The 16,805-nt window shown below is 54.4% G+C and overlaps 1 protein-coding gene across 3 annotated transcripts in view; it reads right to left on the bottom strand.

Moving 5' to 3' along the window:
• Window positions 1–484: 484 nt before the first annotated feature.
• The window catches only part of IQSEC1 (IQ motif and Sec7 domain ArfGEF 1), a 150,445-nt gene continuing 134,124 nt past the window's right edge, over window positions 485–16,805 (bottom strand). For 2 of the 3 annotated variants that reach the window (XM_079777567.1, XM_079777568.1), the window contains exons 7-14: window positions 13,984–14,123; window positions 13,573–13,602; window positions 12,144–12,269; window positions 10,842–10,941; window positions 8,624–8,785; window positions 7,458–7,634; window positions 2,388–2,437; window positions 485–1,178 (exon numbers count right to left, since the gene is read on the bottom strand). In XM_079777567.1, the coding sequence (XP_079633693.1) occupies window positions 630–1,178; window positions 2,388–2,437; window positions 7,458–7,634; window positions 8,624–8,785; window positions 10,842–10,941; window positions 12,144–12,269; window positions 13,573–13,602; window positions 13,984–14,123 (1,334 nt within the window). In that variant the 3' untranslated portion in view covers window positions 485–629. The remainder of the gene's footprint in view (window positions 1,179–2,387; window positions 2,438–7,457; window positions 7,635–8,623; window positions 8,786–10,841; window positions 10,942–12,143; window positions 12,270–13,572; window positions 13,603–13,983; window positions 14,124–16,805) is intronic. The other variant, XM_079777569.1, reaches the window with a different exon arrangement.

The raw sequence follows: 16,805 nt of genomic DNA, 5'->3' as shown, positions 1-16,805 counted from the left end.
TATATTGCTAATTTTGTGGACTGAAATGTTTGCCTTTCACACACAAATACTACCTATACAGTATGTGTATATATATATATATTTATTTATTTATTTATTTATATATATTTATATTATATAAAGTTTACTTACGTATTTTCATCAACCATATCAGGTCTACTTAATTTTGCCCATTGTCAATAAAAGAGCAATAATGCAGCAAGTTTTGGGTTTTCTGTTTTGTTCTGTCTCTGTTTTTTGTGTGTCTTGTTTCTTCTTTTTCTAGGCTTTTCATATTTGTGTACAGTTAGGGAGGAGAGAGCTGAGGGCTGCAGCTGGAGAAGACGGGGGGGGGGGGGGGGGGGGCGGGCAACATCTCCTGGGCTGGAGGTACTGTTTCAAGGCTGATAGTGCCTGCGGCCCACCCCTGGGGCTGAGGTGGATGGAGCCCAGGGCACCAATGCTAAATTAAATCAGGAGCTTTGCTCCCTATAACACAAGCCCATGTGCTCAAGAGTTCCGATGGGGCTGTGGGAAATGGGAGGACGGAAACAGAAGTGCCCTGGGTCTGGTCTGAGGCGGGCTGCCCCAGGCGTGCCTCTTGTGGTGTGCACTTGTTCCGGGGAGTCTGGGACCCTGGCCCAAGCTGTCTATACAATTGTGCTGATGCCACTGGGTTTGGCCTTGTTGCTGGCGGGGGGCGGGGGGGCAGGGGAATGCCCGTGGTGGTGTGCTGCGTGGCCCGGATGGCTGGCATGGGCCAAGGGCAGTGGCGGGTGGCTGTGCGTGTGGGTCCCATAGGGCAAGTGCCCCCCATGGGGGCTGTGGTGGTACTGGTGTGCATGCTGGATGTGCTGGGGGGGGTGGTAGTGGTGGTGGTGGTGGTAGGGGGGTGGGTTCTGCTGCACGTGGCAGTACTGGCTGTGGTGCCCATGCGTCGGGACCTGCGGAGGGCCCTCTGCAGGCCCCTGGTGATGGCCCACCACGGAGTGCTGCAGGTGGGGCAGGCCCAAAGGGTGTGGGGGTGGCTGGGGAGGGGCTGAAGGTGGGTGAGCCTGAGGAGGGGGCTTCCCTCTCTTACTCCCAAATAAGGAGCCCAGGAGGGAGGATGAATTAGGCATAGTCTGGTGTGGGCGAGATGGACACTCGCGTGTTGATGTAGCTCTCCGGCGCATGTGAGGACTGCTAATGATGGACCCCTAAAAAGGAAATTCATAGAAATCAAAATTAAAAGATCTTAAAGCACTTATGTCAGAATGAATTTTTTTTTAATGTAAAAAGTTCACCCACTGACTGCTAATCTTTAGTTCAACTCACTGCCGCAGAGGGTGGGGCTGGGCGAGGCTGGACTCGGGCACTTCTCACACTGCTGTGGCAGTCAGCTGGGGCGGGGTGGGGGGACCCTGAGAAGGGCGTCCCAGGGAGGACAGGGGGCACTGGGCAGGAGAGGAGGGCCCTCCTTTCTAGTCAGAGCAGCAGCAGCAGCAGCAGCAGCAGCAGCAGCACACGTTTGGGCTCTCTCCTGACAAGCACCTGAGCTTTCAGATCAGACGTCTGTCTGGGGGTGTTGTGAGCAGTGTGTGCCAAGGGGAGTGGGGCAGGCTAGTGTGCGTGAGGAGCCCTGTTCCTGCCGAGATCGCAGCCTCAGCTTTCCTGGTTCCTCTCAAGGGTCTGAGGGCATTTGCTCTGCCTGTGTGGAACCCCAGGTTTCTGGGAAGGTGGTGAAGGGCTCGGGAACCCTTGTCCTGAGCGTGGGGACTGCCTAGGCATTTCACTGCAGCTACCTACTGCAAACCAAACAAGGAGGAAGAAACAAAAATATCTGCAAGCTGAGGTTAAGATGTGAACAGTAATACAGAGATGGCTGGAGGATGAATGAAATCTCATGAAATCCACACTGTTTTGTTTTCTTATGGTTTTCCTCCTCCCCCGAGCTAGTTAAGCAATTCCATCGTGCCCTATCTGCAGACACACAACAACTGAAACTCCGGGAAGAATGCAATGGGGACTTCGGAGCATGGAAGTCAGGCCGATGGGGAGGTTGCCTGGTGCTCAGCAGCTGCTGCTTCTGGCCTAGGAGCAGTGCTGGTGGGCGGGGTGGGGGTGCCCAGGAGCTGGGGTGTTAGTGAACCATGCTGGGGCCACAGGGCACAGGGGTGAAGTGGGAACTAAAACACACAATCCAGAACCAGCCCTCCCCTCACCCACTCCAGCCCAAACAAGCGGTGAGATTCTAGCAGAGGGGAAGCTGGCATGCACTGGGCTGAAGCAGGCAGCGGGGAGGGGTGTCTGTGCCTCTGTGCAGTAGTGAAAGCGCAAAAAATAAAAATAAAAAGACAACAGGTATAAACCAAGGATCAGGGAGGCAACACACAACAGCCAGCTGAACGTAGGTGCTTCCTACTTACTTCCACATTGCTCTCTAGCGATCCCGCACTGCTGCGACGCCCTCGCTTCCCTGCCCAGAACATGCAATACCAGAGGTTAGACTCAGACACAGGCCAGGGCACTGTGCTGCCACCACCACCAGGCTCAGGTATGGGGCCCACCTGCTGGGTGTGAGGTAGGAGAAGGGGCTCAGTGGGGAAGCTGGTTGCAGGACAGTAGATAGTTATTAAAAAAACACAGGATTAAAAAACATAAAAAATCTTTCAACCAGCTCCTTCTCCTGGCCTGGCCCTCTGTGGAGAGGGGCCTCTGGAAGAGCTGAGGTGGGTACACAGGTAGGCCCCAAGTCCCATGCTCAAGTGGGCCTCAGCCACCTGCCGACGGGACAGGGTGAAGAAAGCTTCTGCAATGCCTAAAAACAAAATGTGGTCCTGCACCGGCCGGATTTTTAGTGAATTTCATATATGTATGGTATGTATTTGCACATACATATACATCTCACCCTCCAGGCTGGGTGGGAATCGTGGTTAAAACAAAATGAAACTTCCCATCCTTTTTCTCCCGGTGCCTTGGGCTGAGTGTTTGGTTTGTGCAGGGCCCTGGCCAGGGACAGGCGGATGAGTCAGGGGTTGCTGGGAGGGGCCTGGAGTCCTGCTCCCCTCTGTGGGCACCCCCCCCCCCCCCCAGGATGCCACAAGCATTCTCTCAGCGCTCACTGCCAATGCCTTTTTATGTCCCCAGAGCATGGCACATGTGGGCACTCAACATATGTTAGCCATATTAGAGGAAGGCTGAGTTTTCCTCTTGGTGCTGGATGCCCAGTGCCCATCCTGGCCTCCACGGTCCCTCCGGAGGGCTTCTTCTATGGGTTCCAGCAGGACATTCCGGCCAGCGGGAACAATGGTGCCCAAGCTTAGGGGTCCAGCCTCCGTCAGGTCTCTGGGAATGCAGATGGTAGTGGAGACAGAGATGGGCCATGCTGCGTTCCCGGTCAGGCCCAGGAGCCTGGAGGATGGTATTGCCATGTACCTCCCTGTGGCCCACACCTCTGTGGAGAGGGCGTGCTTGTGGGTCCTTTGGGCCTCAGGGCAGCACCTGAGCATGCTGGGCCATGCCCCCGGTAAGACCTCACTCCTGGGCAGAGAGCAGCCGTCTCAGGGAAGATGTAGTCCCTTTGCCTGCCTGCTGACACCCCAGCCTGAGGTCCACAGAAGGCCTTGCTGGCCTTTGGCACGTATGAGAAGGTCTGTCCACTCAGGACCGGGCCACACAGTGAATGAGGCAAAAGGGTTTTCCACCAGTTCCTGAGGACCAGGGAAAACTCTCAATCCCAGACAGAAGTAAGATGAGGGTCACATTTCCTCATCTTCCAGCTGGAGTGAGGAGTGCGCTTCTCAAGGCCCTCCTCCTGCCCAGCATGGGCCAAGACTCAGGAGAGCTTTAGCTTAGATGTCTCTGAGTAATGTTCAGCTTCTCAGCGGTCACCTTTTCCGCTTCTCAGACCAGCATGAGATGTGGGGTCCCTACAGGAGCTCGGCACTCGTCCCAAAGCTCCCACTCACAGACATGCCCACAGACGCCTGCCCGCGGCACCCCCGTGCCCAGGTGTGTGCACACAGGCACACACACTGTCTATGCACCAAGGCAAAGCATGCCGAGCAGTGGCTCACACCCACGCACCCACACTGCCCTCCTTTGCGCTGTTGCCAGGTAATCGTCCCCTTTTCTCCGGACCCTGCACTAGCTTCAAGTGAGCCCGTCCCAGCCGCACTTCTCCTCGGGCTTGATCGGAAACCACGTCTGGAAGGGGCTCCCAGCACGGCTCTTCAGAGCCTCCCCTGCCGGTAGAGTCGGGCCAGAATGCAGGCAGGGCTCTCTACCCAGAGGCTGCCCTGTGGCCCTTGGCAATGCTGGCAGCCACGCAGGTACACTTCCTCAATGACCACATCCACACACACGGCCAGGCTGCGCTCTACGGTTTGGCCGTGTTTGTGTCAGTGGCACCAGAGCCCTGCTGGCCTATGAGCAGAGGACTGGCAAGGACCTGGATGCAGTGTGACTTGGCACGTGCTGACTCTCACAGAGATCCTTGGAGAGAAGTGCTAGTCCCCACCTTGCAGCCGGGGAGACTGAAGCCCAGCACCGTAACTTGGCCACGGCCTGATAGCTAATGAGCAGCAGGAAGAGGGGAGAGAGGATCTTATCAGTGTGAGTCTGAAATCAGTGCGCTGAGTGTCCTCTGCGGGGCTCTGTTTGGGTGGCCATCCCGAGGGCAGCCCTGAGTACGGCCCTGTCCCAGGGAAGGCTGCCACAGGTCGTTTGTGTGTGGAGGGCCTGTCTTGGGGCCCCAAGAGCTCCCGAGTCTTCCCAGACAGGAGGCAGCAGGTCTCAGCTCTGCGCCTGGAGCGGTGATGGGTGCAGGCAGGTCCCCCATCCCCGGGGCTGGTGTGGAGCAGTAAGGCTGGGAGGGCAGAAGGCCCCCAGGGCCTACAGACAGTGCTGACCATGACTTGGCTAATCTGGGGCAGGGCGGAGGCTCAGTCACACTGCATCCAGGTCCTTGCCAGTCCTCGATCATAGGCCAGCAGGGCTCTGGTGCCACTGACACAAACACGGCCAAACCGAAGGAAGACCAAGTGGAGGGACGTGGAGTGAGGCCTTGCAGCTCAGTGGGAGCTTGGACTGGAGCCCAGGCCCCTTCCGCTACCACTCAGAATGTTGGGGGTTCCTGGAGGCTTCTTCTGCCAGTCATGGGCATCCAAGCATGACTGCCTCTTGGTACTCAAGGTTCATGAAGGGCTGAGGTACACGCAGGTACATTGCTGGTGTGTTGTCTCCTGGATAGAAGTGTGAGTGCAGGATTGGGCAGCTTCTCTGGGAGTGATGACTTGCCAACCACTGAGCGCTGGCTTTCCTGAGGAAACAGGCTGCCCCGGGCCTTGCCCCTCCTTGACAAGGCCATCTTGGTGCAGGCCATGATGAGTGGGAGTGACACGAACTCTGAGAGCTTCGCCCCTCCTAGTCCAGAGCATATAACACCACGTCTCCGACGGCCAGGCCCAGCATCTTCTGGAAGGCTGCTGACACTGGCCTGTCTCCCCTGGAAGTCACACGTGGCCTGTCCCTAGTCTGGGGCCTTGGCGACTGCCAGGACTCAAACACCCACCTTACCTCATCCTCCAACCTTCCTGGGGTCAGGGGGCCTTTCTTTCCTGGGAACTTGTTTCATTGTAGCTTCATTCCTGAGAGGACACAATCCTAGAGCCCTTCTCAGCTCAGAATCCCTAAATGACAGCGCCAATAGTAACAACAGATGGAAGTTGGCCAAATCTTGGTTCCTTCCTTCACATGGCCGTGTGCCTGTCATGGGGCTCTGACTCCTAAGCTCCAAGCTGCGGCAGAGCGGGCACATGCTGAGAGCCTCAGTTCCAGCAGAGCCGCTGCCGCCTGAGAAGGCCTCCAGGGAACGGAGCGGCCAGAGCCTGCTCCACGGCACAAACTCAAACGCAGGCCCCGGGCCCCAAACCTGCAGATGCCCACGGTAGTCCAGATACGTGCTGCTGGGCAACCACCAGTGGTTCTCAGCCAAGGGTGATTTTGCATCCCAGAGGACACCGGGCAATTTCTGGAGACATTACTAATTGTCATTACTGGGAGGTGAAGCCAGGGATGCAGCTGAACCTCTTGCACAGAACTGTCCCCACAGCAAGAAATTATCAGACATAAAATGTCAACAGGGCTAGGGTTAGGAAGCCCTGGATTAACCCTCATGCTGGCAATGGATTTCTGATTTTCACTATGGAAGGGGGGAAAAATGACAAGACAAAAGCAAAGGAAAAGTCCAACTCAAAAAAGGAAAATAAAAAAGAAAGAAAACATTTCTGGGAAATAAATAAGCCAAACAAAGGGAGGCAGCTGCTGGCTGGACAGGCACCAGGTGGGTCATGAGCCGGCTCTCTTAGGGGCCGTGAGCCGGCCACTTGGCGATGCCTGAGGCAGGGTGGGGTGGGCAAGCCTCTAGGAGGGGAGGGGCTGCTGGGCCCCTAGAAGAGGGCACTGATCTCATCCTGAGAAGGTCTTTCCCAACAAAGTAGGGGCTCCTGGGACAAGGTTACCTGGGGCGTCAGGGCAGGGAGAGCCCAGGGTCCCAGGAGCCTACAGTGCTGGGCACAGCCCTGTGCCCTCTGTGCAATGCCCTGCCACCCCCACTCCACTGCAAACCCTGAGCCTCCTCCCAGGAGAAGCTGACATGACTAGTAGGTGGCCGAGGAGACTGCCAGAGTGCACCCCTCACTCCACAGCTTGTCTGACAGCGCAGCAGGCAAAGACGGCGGGAGCAGCACTCACAGGCAACTAGCTGGGTCTGCACCCACACCTCCCTGCTTCCCCTGCCCTGCCACGGCAGCCCTACCATGTGAGGGCTGCCAGCAGAAGCGCCCTGCTCCTGATACCCAGGTACAACTTCTCCCCCATCTGTGCCCCAGGAAAGCTGGGAGGCCTGAGGGGTGCTGCTTGCTTGCGGGTTAAGAGGCTGGCAGCAAATTAAACACACACAGAAACAAAGAACAAAATTCAGTTTCCACCAGGGCTTTCCCCTGACTCCCAGGGCCTCCTGTGGCTGCCGCTTCTGGCTGGACAGAGGCCCAGAAGAGAGACCGCTGGGGAGAAAGCAAGACCAGGGACAGTGGGAGAGGGGGTTTCAGACACAGCTTAGAAAGCTCTACTCCATTTCATTCATCAGCCTAAAGCACAGGGCGTGGCCACAGAGTGCACGGAACACAGCCACCAGCGAGTCTGGCTCACTCTTGTAAGAGCCATTTTCAGAAAATAAATAAAATAAATAAAACTCCTAGAAGAAGAAAGGGAGAATGGGGTAACTTCCTTGCTGTTCTGCCTTAAAAATTTAGTCCTGTTTTCTTTTGCCTTTTGGTGCCATCCCCTCTGCCTGGTCACATTTGGGGATGGTCAGGGGAAACCCAGCAGCGTCTGTCTAAGCCCTCCACTGCCAGCCACACTGTAGTACCGTCCCGGCGCACAATGCATGCCCGACCACCAGTGTGCCCGTCTTGAGTCCTAGGCTCAGCTCTTACCAGCTTCTGAGAGGTCCCTCAGGGAGCTGCTGAGGGCACTGCGCTTGAGGCCCTCGCTGCTGGCGTAGCTGTCGTCCAGGCAGGCTCGGTTCAGTGTCCCAGTGCCAGACTCCTTTTTGAGGCTGGAGCACTGGGACATGCTGGGCCGCACAACACCCTTCTGTTTCTCAAGCTCCGCTGAAATAGAGGAGCAAGGGCGCAGTGAGAGGAGCACAGCCAGGGGAGGGTGGGGTGGGGGTGGGGGGCCGGGATAGGAACCCCCACCAGGAGGAAATGAAGAGGTCCACTGCCCTCTGTTCAGGGTTGGCACTGTACCGAGTCTCCATCTGCCTGAATGAGGAGAAAGGAAGGGCGAGCATTGTCTGGGAAAGAAGTGATGGCTACCTTGAACAAAAGGGAGGGAGGCTGGAGAGGCTAGAGTGCCCTGTGTCTGCAGGAACGATAGTCTCTTTCCAGGCCTGAGGTCAAGGAGACAGATGTTCGGTCTGGATGAACAAGTGTTAATTGGCCTTTCATGGAAGGGCCAGAGGTAGGCACACCTGAGCCTGCACATCTGGAGCCAGGAGAAGCAGGGGTTATCATCAGCTCCAACAAACCCAGGGGATGGGCGTGGCTGTGACTTTTTCAGTCTGCTGGGCCCTGATGCAGAAGATGAATAGAATAACCACATAGAACTCTGGGTGCTCCTGTCCCAGGAGGAGACCAGGAACCAGGGGCCTCCCCAGTCAAACAGGCCTGGGCTTCTGAAGCCTGGCTCTCACCAAGAGGCCCCTGCCACATTCTGTGGCCTGGGCATGTGGTCTGCCAGTCACATAGACATGGGAAGGCCAGAAAAGACCAGGACAGCTCATTTCTGTGGGCTCACAGAGTCGCTGCCACCATATAGGAGCCAACACCTGTGTCCAGCGAATCCTAAAAGATGTCAGGGCAGCCTGGCCTGGTGGTGCTCAGTGGCTGAGGTCATGGCTCGATTCCCAGTCAGGGCACAGGCCTGGGTTGCAGGCTTGATCCCCAGTAGGGGGCGTGCAGGAGGCAGCCAATTGATGATTCTCATCATTGATGTTTCTATCTCTTTCTCCCTCTCCCTTCATCTCTCTGAAAAAAATAAAAATAAAAAAAGATGCCAAGGTTGCTGGCTCTTCCTCCTCAAGAGGTCTGTAACTCACACTCTATCCTGTGCTTCTCCATCTCCTGCACCTCCGCAATGGACTCCCTCAGGTCATCGCTGAATTTCTTCCGGTCTTGAGGATTGGGAGCATTGAAGTTTATTAACACTTTTATGTCTGCTCCAGGGACTGCAGACGTGAGCCGGATGCCATTGGGGTAGTCTGCAAAGGAAAAAGAGAGGAGAACCAATAGGCCCCTGCATTCTCTGTCATCTCCACGCCTGATCAAGAAAATACCAGTCTGAATTCAGGATGGGCGTGAGGAAAGTGGTCAGAATGCAGGTCTCAGCAGGCACGTCTGACAGGGAGAAAATGCTTCCATAGTGCAGACTGGAGGGACCACCAGACGACCTCCATCTGCCAACTCAGGTCCGTGCTCCTTCCTATGTGAGTCAGGGAAGATCTGGCTGATCTGAGGGAAGCCAGGCCCTCTTCTTCTCCTCCATTCTGAAGGTCATGGCGCCCAGATCCTCATTGAGACAGCAGCCCAAGAAAGGTGCTGAGTCCAAGAGAGGGGCAGCCCCCTGCGCTCGGTGGAGGGTCTTACCCATCATCTCAGGCCCGAATGGCCTCCAGACCTCAAGCAGCCCTGGATGCTCTGTGGGTCCCCACACCCAACACACACTCTGCTGCGTGCAGTGTCTTTCTGCTCAGACCTGCCTGTGCCCCTTCCAAGCACAACGGGTCTCTGGGACTCTGGTCTCCTGGAAGCACCTCTCTCCTCAGTGGGCATCAAGCTTCAGCCATGGGGAGTTTGCAAGATCTTGACTCAAACATGAATCCCACTTTTGATCCATGTCAAGGCTGGAAACACAAATGCTTAGAAGCCATGTGACTCTCCCAAGTGCAGGTGGGACTATGAGCACCGAGAGTGCTGGGATGGAGTGTGCAGCCAGGAGCCAGCAGGCAGGAATGTGGGCTTAGCGGTACCAAACGTTTCTCATTTCTCAAGAGAAGCCAAAAGTATTAATGCGAGGATTTAAATATCAGCTCAACAAATTTTTAAAAGTATACAAACTAAATATAACATTGAGCCAGACTGACCCGAGGCTGGCAGTGTGCAGCCCCTGGTGTGAAGGCATGGCCTGGGGAAGGTAAGGTCAGCTCTTACTAGCATCTGTGCCCAGGACCATGGGCTGAGCCCTCAGAATTTGAAAATGATTCAGATACAGCCTCTGTCTAGGGATTCAGTCTAGTCTGGCTGCTGGGGACAGTGTGGGGTAGCACCAGTCCCATGGTGCTGCCTGATGAAAACCCAGGCAAGGCAGGCCTTCTGACCTTGGGTAGGGCAGATGGGGCAGGAAGTGGGGAGATGGCAGGGTGGGCATGCTGGGCCTCTCCTGAACATGAGAGAAAGGAGAGGGCATAGCAGGTGCTAGTCCCATTTAGGACAAAGAAGAGGCAAAGAGCCCCAAATCCAGGCCTGAACTTTCCACTTGTGGATGGAAGGCCGATCACATGGCACCACAGCCACCTGTTTGAGAGGACGGGGGCGGCCCTGCGTGGAGGCCCTACAGCCCTCCCCTTGGGCACTCCAGCAGGACTGCCCCCCACTCATCCTAGGAAGACTGGGTCAGCCTGCCGCTCGGGGCCTCCAACGGGAGAGAGGAAAAGGAGAACAGGGACATGTGAAGGAGCAAGGTCAAAAGATAAGGTCAGTGGGGGTGTCTTGGTTAGGAGCCAACTACCTTCCCAAACCCCCAGACCCACCACCCACTCACACTCAGAGAAGGGCTCCAGTGGCACTTGACTTCCACATGCACCTAACCCTGTGGCGTAGCACCACCCACGTCACAGATAAAGCACACGCAGCCCGGAGAGGTTAAGCAGCCAGGCCACACAGCCAGTTTGAACCCCGTGGTCCATTCCAGGGCTCAGTCCTGTATTACCTTCACCTGTTTGTTTGCCCACATTTGCATATCATTTATGCCACTTACTTCGTGCTTTCTTATCAACATTTATTTAAATAAATTTACTCTGCCCAATAGTATCTTATCACCTGCAAGAAGTAACAATAAAAGTAAACCATTGAACACCATATATAATGTTATTAAATTCTTCCCAATTATTGCTGCCTTTCAGAGCACTGAAGCTACCCTGGGCTCTATCCTTGATGGCACAGGAGGAAGGAGAGAATAAGGCGGGGTGCAGGTCTTGGCCTCGTGAGCACAGTGCTCCAGCACACGCACAGCAGGCCCGGGAAGCTGCACAGACTTACACTGGCTCTCGAAGAGCAGGACCTGCATGCCGTACAGGGAGAAAGACTGCCGGAAGTTGTATGTCACCGAGTTCTTCTTCTTCTGGAAGATCTTGGTGACCTGGGGGCAACCAGAGACAGAGTCTGAGCCACACCATTGGCCCTGCCCTGGAGCAGCTCTGGGAGCTGGAGACCGCATGCTTCTGTAAGAATGACTGTGGTTCAGAAGTCAGGAGGCCCTGCGGGAGGAAGGACCTGACACGGGGAGGAACACACGCCTACTCTCTCCTTGGTGTGGACAGCTTTCTGTTCTTTCCAGACCCTAGTGCCATCCCAGCTGGCTACAAAGCCCCTCAACACAGCAGAGAGCTGGCAGTCACATTCCCGCATGTGGCACTGAAGATGTCGTGCAAGGGTCTCATGTCCAGAACCCTGTCTGATCACTGTGCCTTCGGAGATTAATTTCACAAAGGAAACAGATTCAGAGGTGTAAAGTGGCTTGCTCAAGGTCAGGATGCTTAACAAATAACTGAACCCACACATCTGATTCCCACCTCAGGAATCACAGAAGTGTAGCTGATCCTTAAGCAGGTGGGGACTAGGGAAAGGGCCCTTCAGCAAGAAAGTCTGTAGCACGCAGGGGGACAAAGATCTAAGAACAAGTTTCCCCTGTTCTTTGCAGAGGCATCTTCATCCCCACTGGCTCACATCCGTGCTGCCTTTTTTTTTGGGGGGGGGGGGGAGCACTCCTCAATCTCCCTTTGGGGAACCCCCGTCTGCCACCCTCAATCCATTAGTCCTGGGGACCGTGATCCAGGCTTAGGCACTTAGACAGCACCACACCTGCCTGGCCCCATGACTAGCTGTGGCTCAGGCACTGGAAACAACAAGACCGTTGCTGGGATTTTTAAGAAGAGAATCCTACTGGTGGCCGAGGAGACAAAACTAAGCCTGGAGCTTCCAAGGCCGACTTTCCCTCCTAGGCTGAAGCCTGCCCAAGAAGGGAGCCCACCCAGAGGAGGGGCCTGCACAGCTGAGCCATGGAGACGATCAAAAGGAGTTCTGCTCTCATGTTTGAGCCTCTGGAGTAGCCAAGGCTGAGGCTCCAAATCCCCTTCTGGACGTTTACAGAAGCCAACGAAGCCCCATTTCCAATGGTAGCGGTCTGTGTTAGATCCTGCTCCTGGCAGCCCAAAGGCCTGGGCTAACTCCACCCCATCACCTCCACCCCACACCTGTGAGGGCATTTCCCCACATGCAGGCACATAGCCAGGTCTCCCTGCATAACAACTGTCAGCCATGAATCCGTGGGGAACCACGTACCACCAGGAGGTCGTTAAACAGGAAGATTTCTCGCTGATGCAGTCCGAGTTTCTGGGGCTTATTTGGGTCTGGAACCTCGAAGAGTCGGCAGTAGCAGACCAGCCGCCGGTGAGGCAGAGAGAGGACCTGTGGGGGGGAGGGAAGTGTGTCCTCAGCAGCCTGCCCCGCCTCTGGAGCACAGAGTCTAGCCTGAATGTGAGGAGCCCAGCCCTTGGGCCTGTGTTCCAAACACCTTTTCTCACAGACTATGCAGCATGAACCATGTTTCTGGCTTGCAGCTGTTTTCCCGCCTGCCCTGCAGAGCCAGGGTAAGGGTGCCGCTTCTGTGAGACCTCTGCTCCATTCTTTCAGGCAGGTACCAGACTCCTTAGAGAACCATGCTCACATGTGAGCCCCCAGCTAGAGAGGAATGTTTGTTTTCCAAGTCCCCAAAGTGCCCATTAGTCTCCTGCAAATATTTTTCTAGAGAGAATCTACCCTAGATGAGGAAACCGAGGCACAGAGAAGCTGAACAACTTGCCTCAGCCACACATGAGGAGCTGCAGAGCCTCAGCGTTGTCCCATTCTCCAGACCCCTCCTAAATGATTTCAACATTTCTGAAGCCTGAAAGACCCTATCCAAACTTGAGCCAGCAGTCACTGCTCTGCGGGGCCTGGTCTGAACCTCTGCTCTGAACACCTGCCTCTGAACACACCTGTCACAGATTCAAAGAGCCTCCGACCTTGCCGCAGTCCAAGCTGCTATCAAGGCCTGGTATGGCAAACCATCATGCAGGCCCTCTTGTTGCTCTGGGAGTACCCTAAACCCCACAGGAGACAGATGGGTCAGTAAGGAGACAGTACGTGCCCAGTTAAGACCCCCAGAGGGTAAGCACAGTAGTAGCCAAGGAGCATTAACTCTGCAAGGGTGCCCTGGTAGAAGGATGCCCGAGTTCAGGACATGAGGAAGACAAGATAAGGGGAGGGAAATGCATGGCCCAGCCTGGCACATCCAGGGAATAATGTTGTCTGGAGCAAAAGTACAAAGTAAGAGGATGATGGCTTTTGGGGCTCGAGAGGTGGACAAGGGCAGGTCACAGAAGCCCATTTGGGGGGCAGAGCTTGGGCTGGGTGGGGAAAGAGAAGGCCCTCCAATAAACATCAGTGTCTCAGTGTCTGGGGACCAACCTGGGTCTGAGCTCAACTGGGCCCAGAGGGAGGGAAGGAGACTATCTGCTTTCAGCCTGACAGCACAGCCCGCCCCGGGAGGCTGTAATCTCTGGGCCTGCAGAGATTTGAGTCTGGGTTAATTATGAAAATAAAATTTCTTATTGCTGCAAAATTAACTCAAGCAGCCAGAACTGTGGATCTGGGAGCAGGAAGATGTGGGCACATGGGCCACCCCCAGGGTGGGACATTAGCCAGAACATGAAAGCAGAGGGATACTCACACAGCCAAGCCCATGATGCAGGGATCCAATCTAAACGGGGAAACAGCAAACAAAGGAAAAAAGATCAATGTTTCAAAAGTTGCACCTGGGTGCCTGAGAGGCAATACTCTCCCAAGGCATCTTTCCTTAGCTCTATCCAGCCACACCCAAGGGAGTGGACAGGGAAGGCCCTCTCATTGGCAGGCTGAGGGCATTCCCAAGTCACCAAGGAACTGTGCAACCTGCCCATTGGTTTGTTCAAGTCCCCAGCTTCTCCAACTTTAACCCAGAGCAAATGATTGTTATTCCCAAATATTAGAAGTCTCTTAAAGAAACCCAAATCCTGAAAGAATTCACCAGCCCTGCCGGGAAGGTGGATGTGAGCACCTCATGCCCCCAGCAACTCCCCTGGGACATAGGGCCACCACATACCGGCTTCTTCCCCACGATAAGCTTCTCCACCTTCTGCACCTGGGACACGTGGTCCTCATTGGTTTTCAGCTCCCGCTTGCGAATCCGTTCATAGATACCAACCAGTGTTTCTCGGGGAATGTCTTCACCATCGTCCACGCCTAGGCAGGAGACAGGGGCCAGGCATTAGTCAGGCTGGGGGCTGGGTGGTCCCTTCAGCCTCAAGCCCCAGGCTTACTCCGATTTACCAGTTTCTAACCCAAATCAGAACAGTGATCCCTTTCACCAGTCCCAGCAGAACCACAGACTTTCCAGACCCACAGCTACTGAACATCCTCAGTCAACCACAAATTCCTCAGAATCCTTCCACCAGGGAAAAGGCCAGCACAGCCACTTGGACAAGCGCGGGAGGGCTGATAGAGGGCTTTATAAATATGACCTTGCTGATCCCGACCACAGCCCCGTGGGGTGGGCGTACCATCCCCATTCCATAGATGAGAATGCTAAGGCCTGGGGAAGAGGTTGGGTTTGAGGTGAGGAGAGGGTTTGTAAGTTCAGGTTCCAACACTGGGCCCATCCTCACTTCGCCCCTTGTTAGCCTGTGACTCAATCTTCCTGAGCTGAGCATCTGTGAAAAAGGCCACCAAGAGCATGGGTGGCTCCTCAGAGCTGTGGTGAGAAGTGTGAGCAGCTCTCGGCATGCCCCTCAGAGTGAGATCTTGGTGCATTTGCCAGCTGTCGTCCCACATCTCATGGGCAGAATCCAGGGGCAAGACTCAAACCTGGATTGCCCTGACAACAAGTGCATACCTTCTGCTACACCACTATGGAAATTGCTGTGAGAAAAGAAACTCAGCCCTACTCACAGGAGAAACACAAACCCACATCCATCCTCAGACCACAGACTAGCTCAGCCACAGGATTAGTAAAACTGTTGACGAGGCTATGGGGAGGGGCTTGCCAAGCCCTTTGACCTAGCAGAGGGCCTCACACAGTGAGTGCTCCAAGCAGGAATGACCATCTGAGTGCTCGGAAGTGAGCTTCCCTGCCCTCAGGGGCCAGCCAAACGGGGGAAGGGCGGAAGTGCTCCTCCCTAGGTCCTGGTGGCCTCTGCTCTCTCTAGCCTTCGTGTTATGGCAGTGCCACCACCAGGGGGCGCACCAGGGAGGACCTAAAGATCTGAGGGAGAATTATCTGACCCAGGAGAGGGATTGACAGAGCAGCTTTTACCACAAAAATAAAGGAGAAGAGTAGAAATTTTAAACAGCTCAACAAGCTCACAGTTGGACTTGGACTTGATTTAGACCAACTTTTGTTTCTTTTTAAAAAATATGCTACCTCCTCCTGGCTGCTTGAAGATTGGCCGCCATCATGAACGACACAGTAACTATCTGGACCAGGAAGTTCATTGCCAACAGACTACTTCGGCGGAAACAAATGATCACTGATGTCCTTCATCCTGGGAAGGCATCAGTACCCAAGACAGAAATTCAGGGAAAACTAGCCAAATTATATAAGACCACACCAGATGTCATCTTTGTATTTGGATTCAGAACCCATTTTGTTGGTGGCCAGACAGCTGGCTGTGGCATGATTTATGACTACTTGGAATTCACAAAGAAAAATGAACCCAAACATAGACTTGCAAGACATGACCTGTATGAGAAGAAGACCTCAAGAAAACAGAAGGAACACAGAACAGGATGAAGAGAGCCAGGGGCTGCAGAGGCCAGCATGGGTGCTGCAGAGAGTGAGCTGGAGGTGGGACTGCAGAAGGAGTCAAGATTCTTCAGGGACTTGATCTGTGGTGACTGTGCAGATTTCCATGAGAGGATTAATAAATTAAGAACTTTTAGGAGAAAAAAAATTAAAATATGATGCCATTTAAAGGGGACCTCAGCCTGCGCAGCTGGTATTTCCCAAGGTGAGGGCCCAGCTCCTGCTCCCTTCCTTCCAGGAACTCCAGGTACACAAGGCCCATGCCATCAGCCAACATGGAGTCAGCTGGAAGACAGCTGTTCCCTTTTTGATTCCTTCCCTATCGGATGCCAAGAAGGCCTCCCTTCTTGCTGCCTACCTCATCAGTACCTGACATGGGCCCACCTGCCAGGAAGAGAGGGCAGCCTCAGCCTCAGGGCCCAGCCAGAAACAGCTCCTGCTGGAATAAACAGTGGTACTTTCTTTTCATTGTATTCATTTTCATAATGACTGCCTATTGTGATAAGTGCTACTGGTTTCCCATTTACAGTGGTGATATAAGGTTCCTTTAAAAACATATTTTAATAAATAGACAAAAACAAAAAGGCAAGACAGTTTCAAGAGGAACATGAAGTGTACAGGATGAGTGGCCGGGCAGATGCTGTGAGGGATGCAGCAGTGATGGGTTGGGATGTGCTGGCCCATCTGTCCAGCTCCTGCCTGCTGGAGGTCTCAGGGCTCCCAGCACCTAGGCTCCATTCTGTGCTCCTACACATACTTCCAACCAGGCCTTGGTCAACCTGTGCCTGGCCCGGCGTTCTTGTGCTGTGATGATCTGGTTTCTCTGGTCTCTGTCCCCTTGCGACTAATTCCCCTCCACCTGGGCCTGCCAAACCCCTGTCCATCTTATCTAATAAAAGAGTAATATGCAAATTGACCATACCTCTGCTACACCCACCAGCCACACCCACAAGCCAATCAGGAGCAAATATGCAAATAAACCCAACCAAGATGGCTTTGGCTACAGAGAGCAGGAGGGAGGCTTGGGTTTCCCCAGCAATGGAGGAAGCCAAGCTTTCCACCTGCCCTTGCCGGCCTAGGCCTCCACTCAATGCTACAAAGTTTCAATTATAGAAGGTAAATAA

This window comes from Cnephaeus nilssonii, assembly GCF_951640355.1.
Source record: "Cnephaeus nilssonii genome assembly, chromosome: 7".
Lineage (NCBI taxonomy): Eukaryota > Metazoa > Chordata > Mammalia > Chiroptera > Vespertilionidae > Cnephaeus > Cnephaeus nilssonii.
This window is presented reverse-complemented; position numbering and strand designations above follow the sequence as displayed.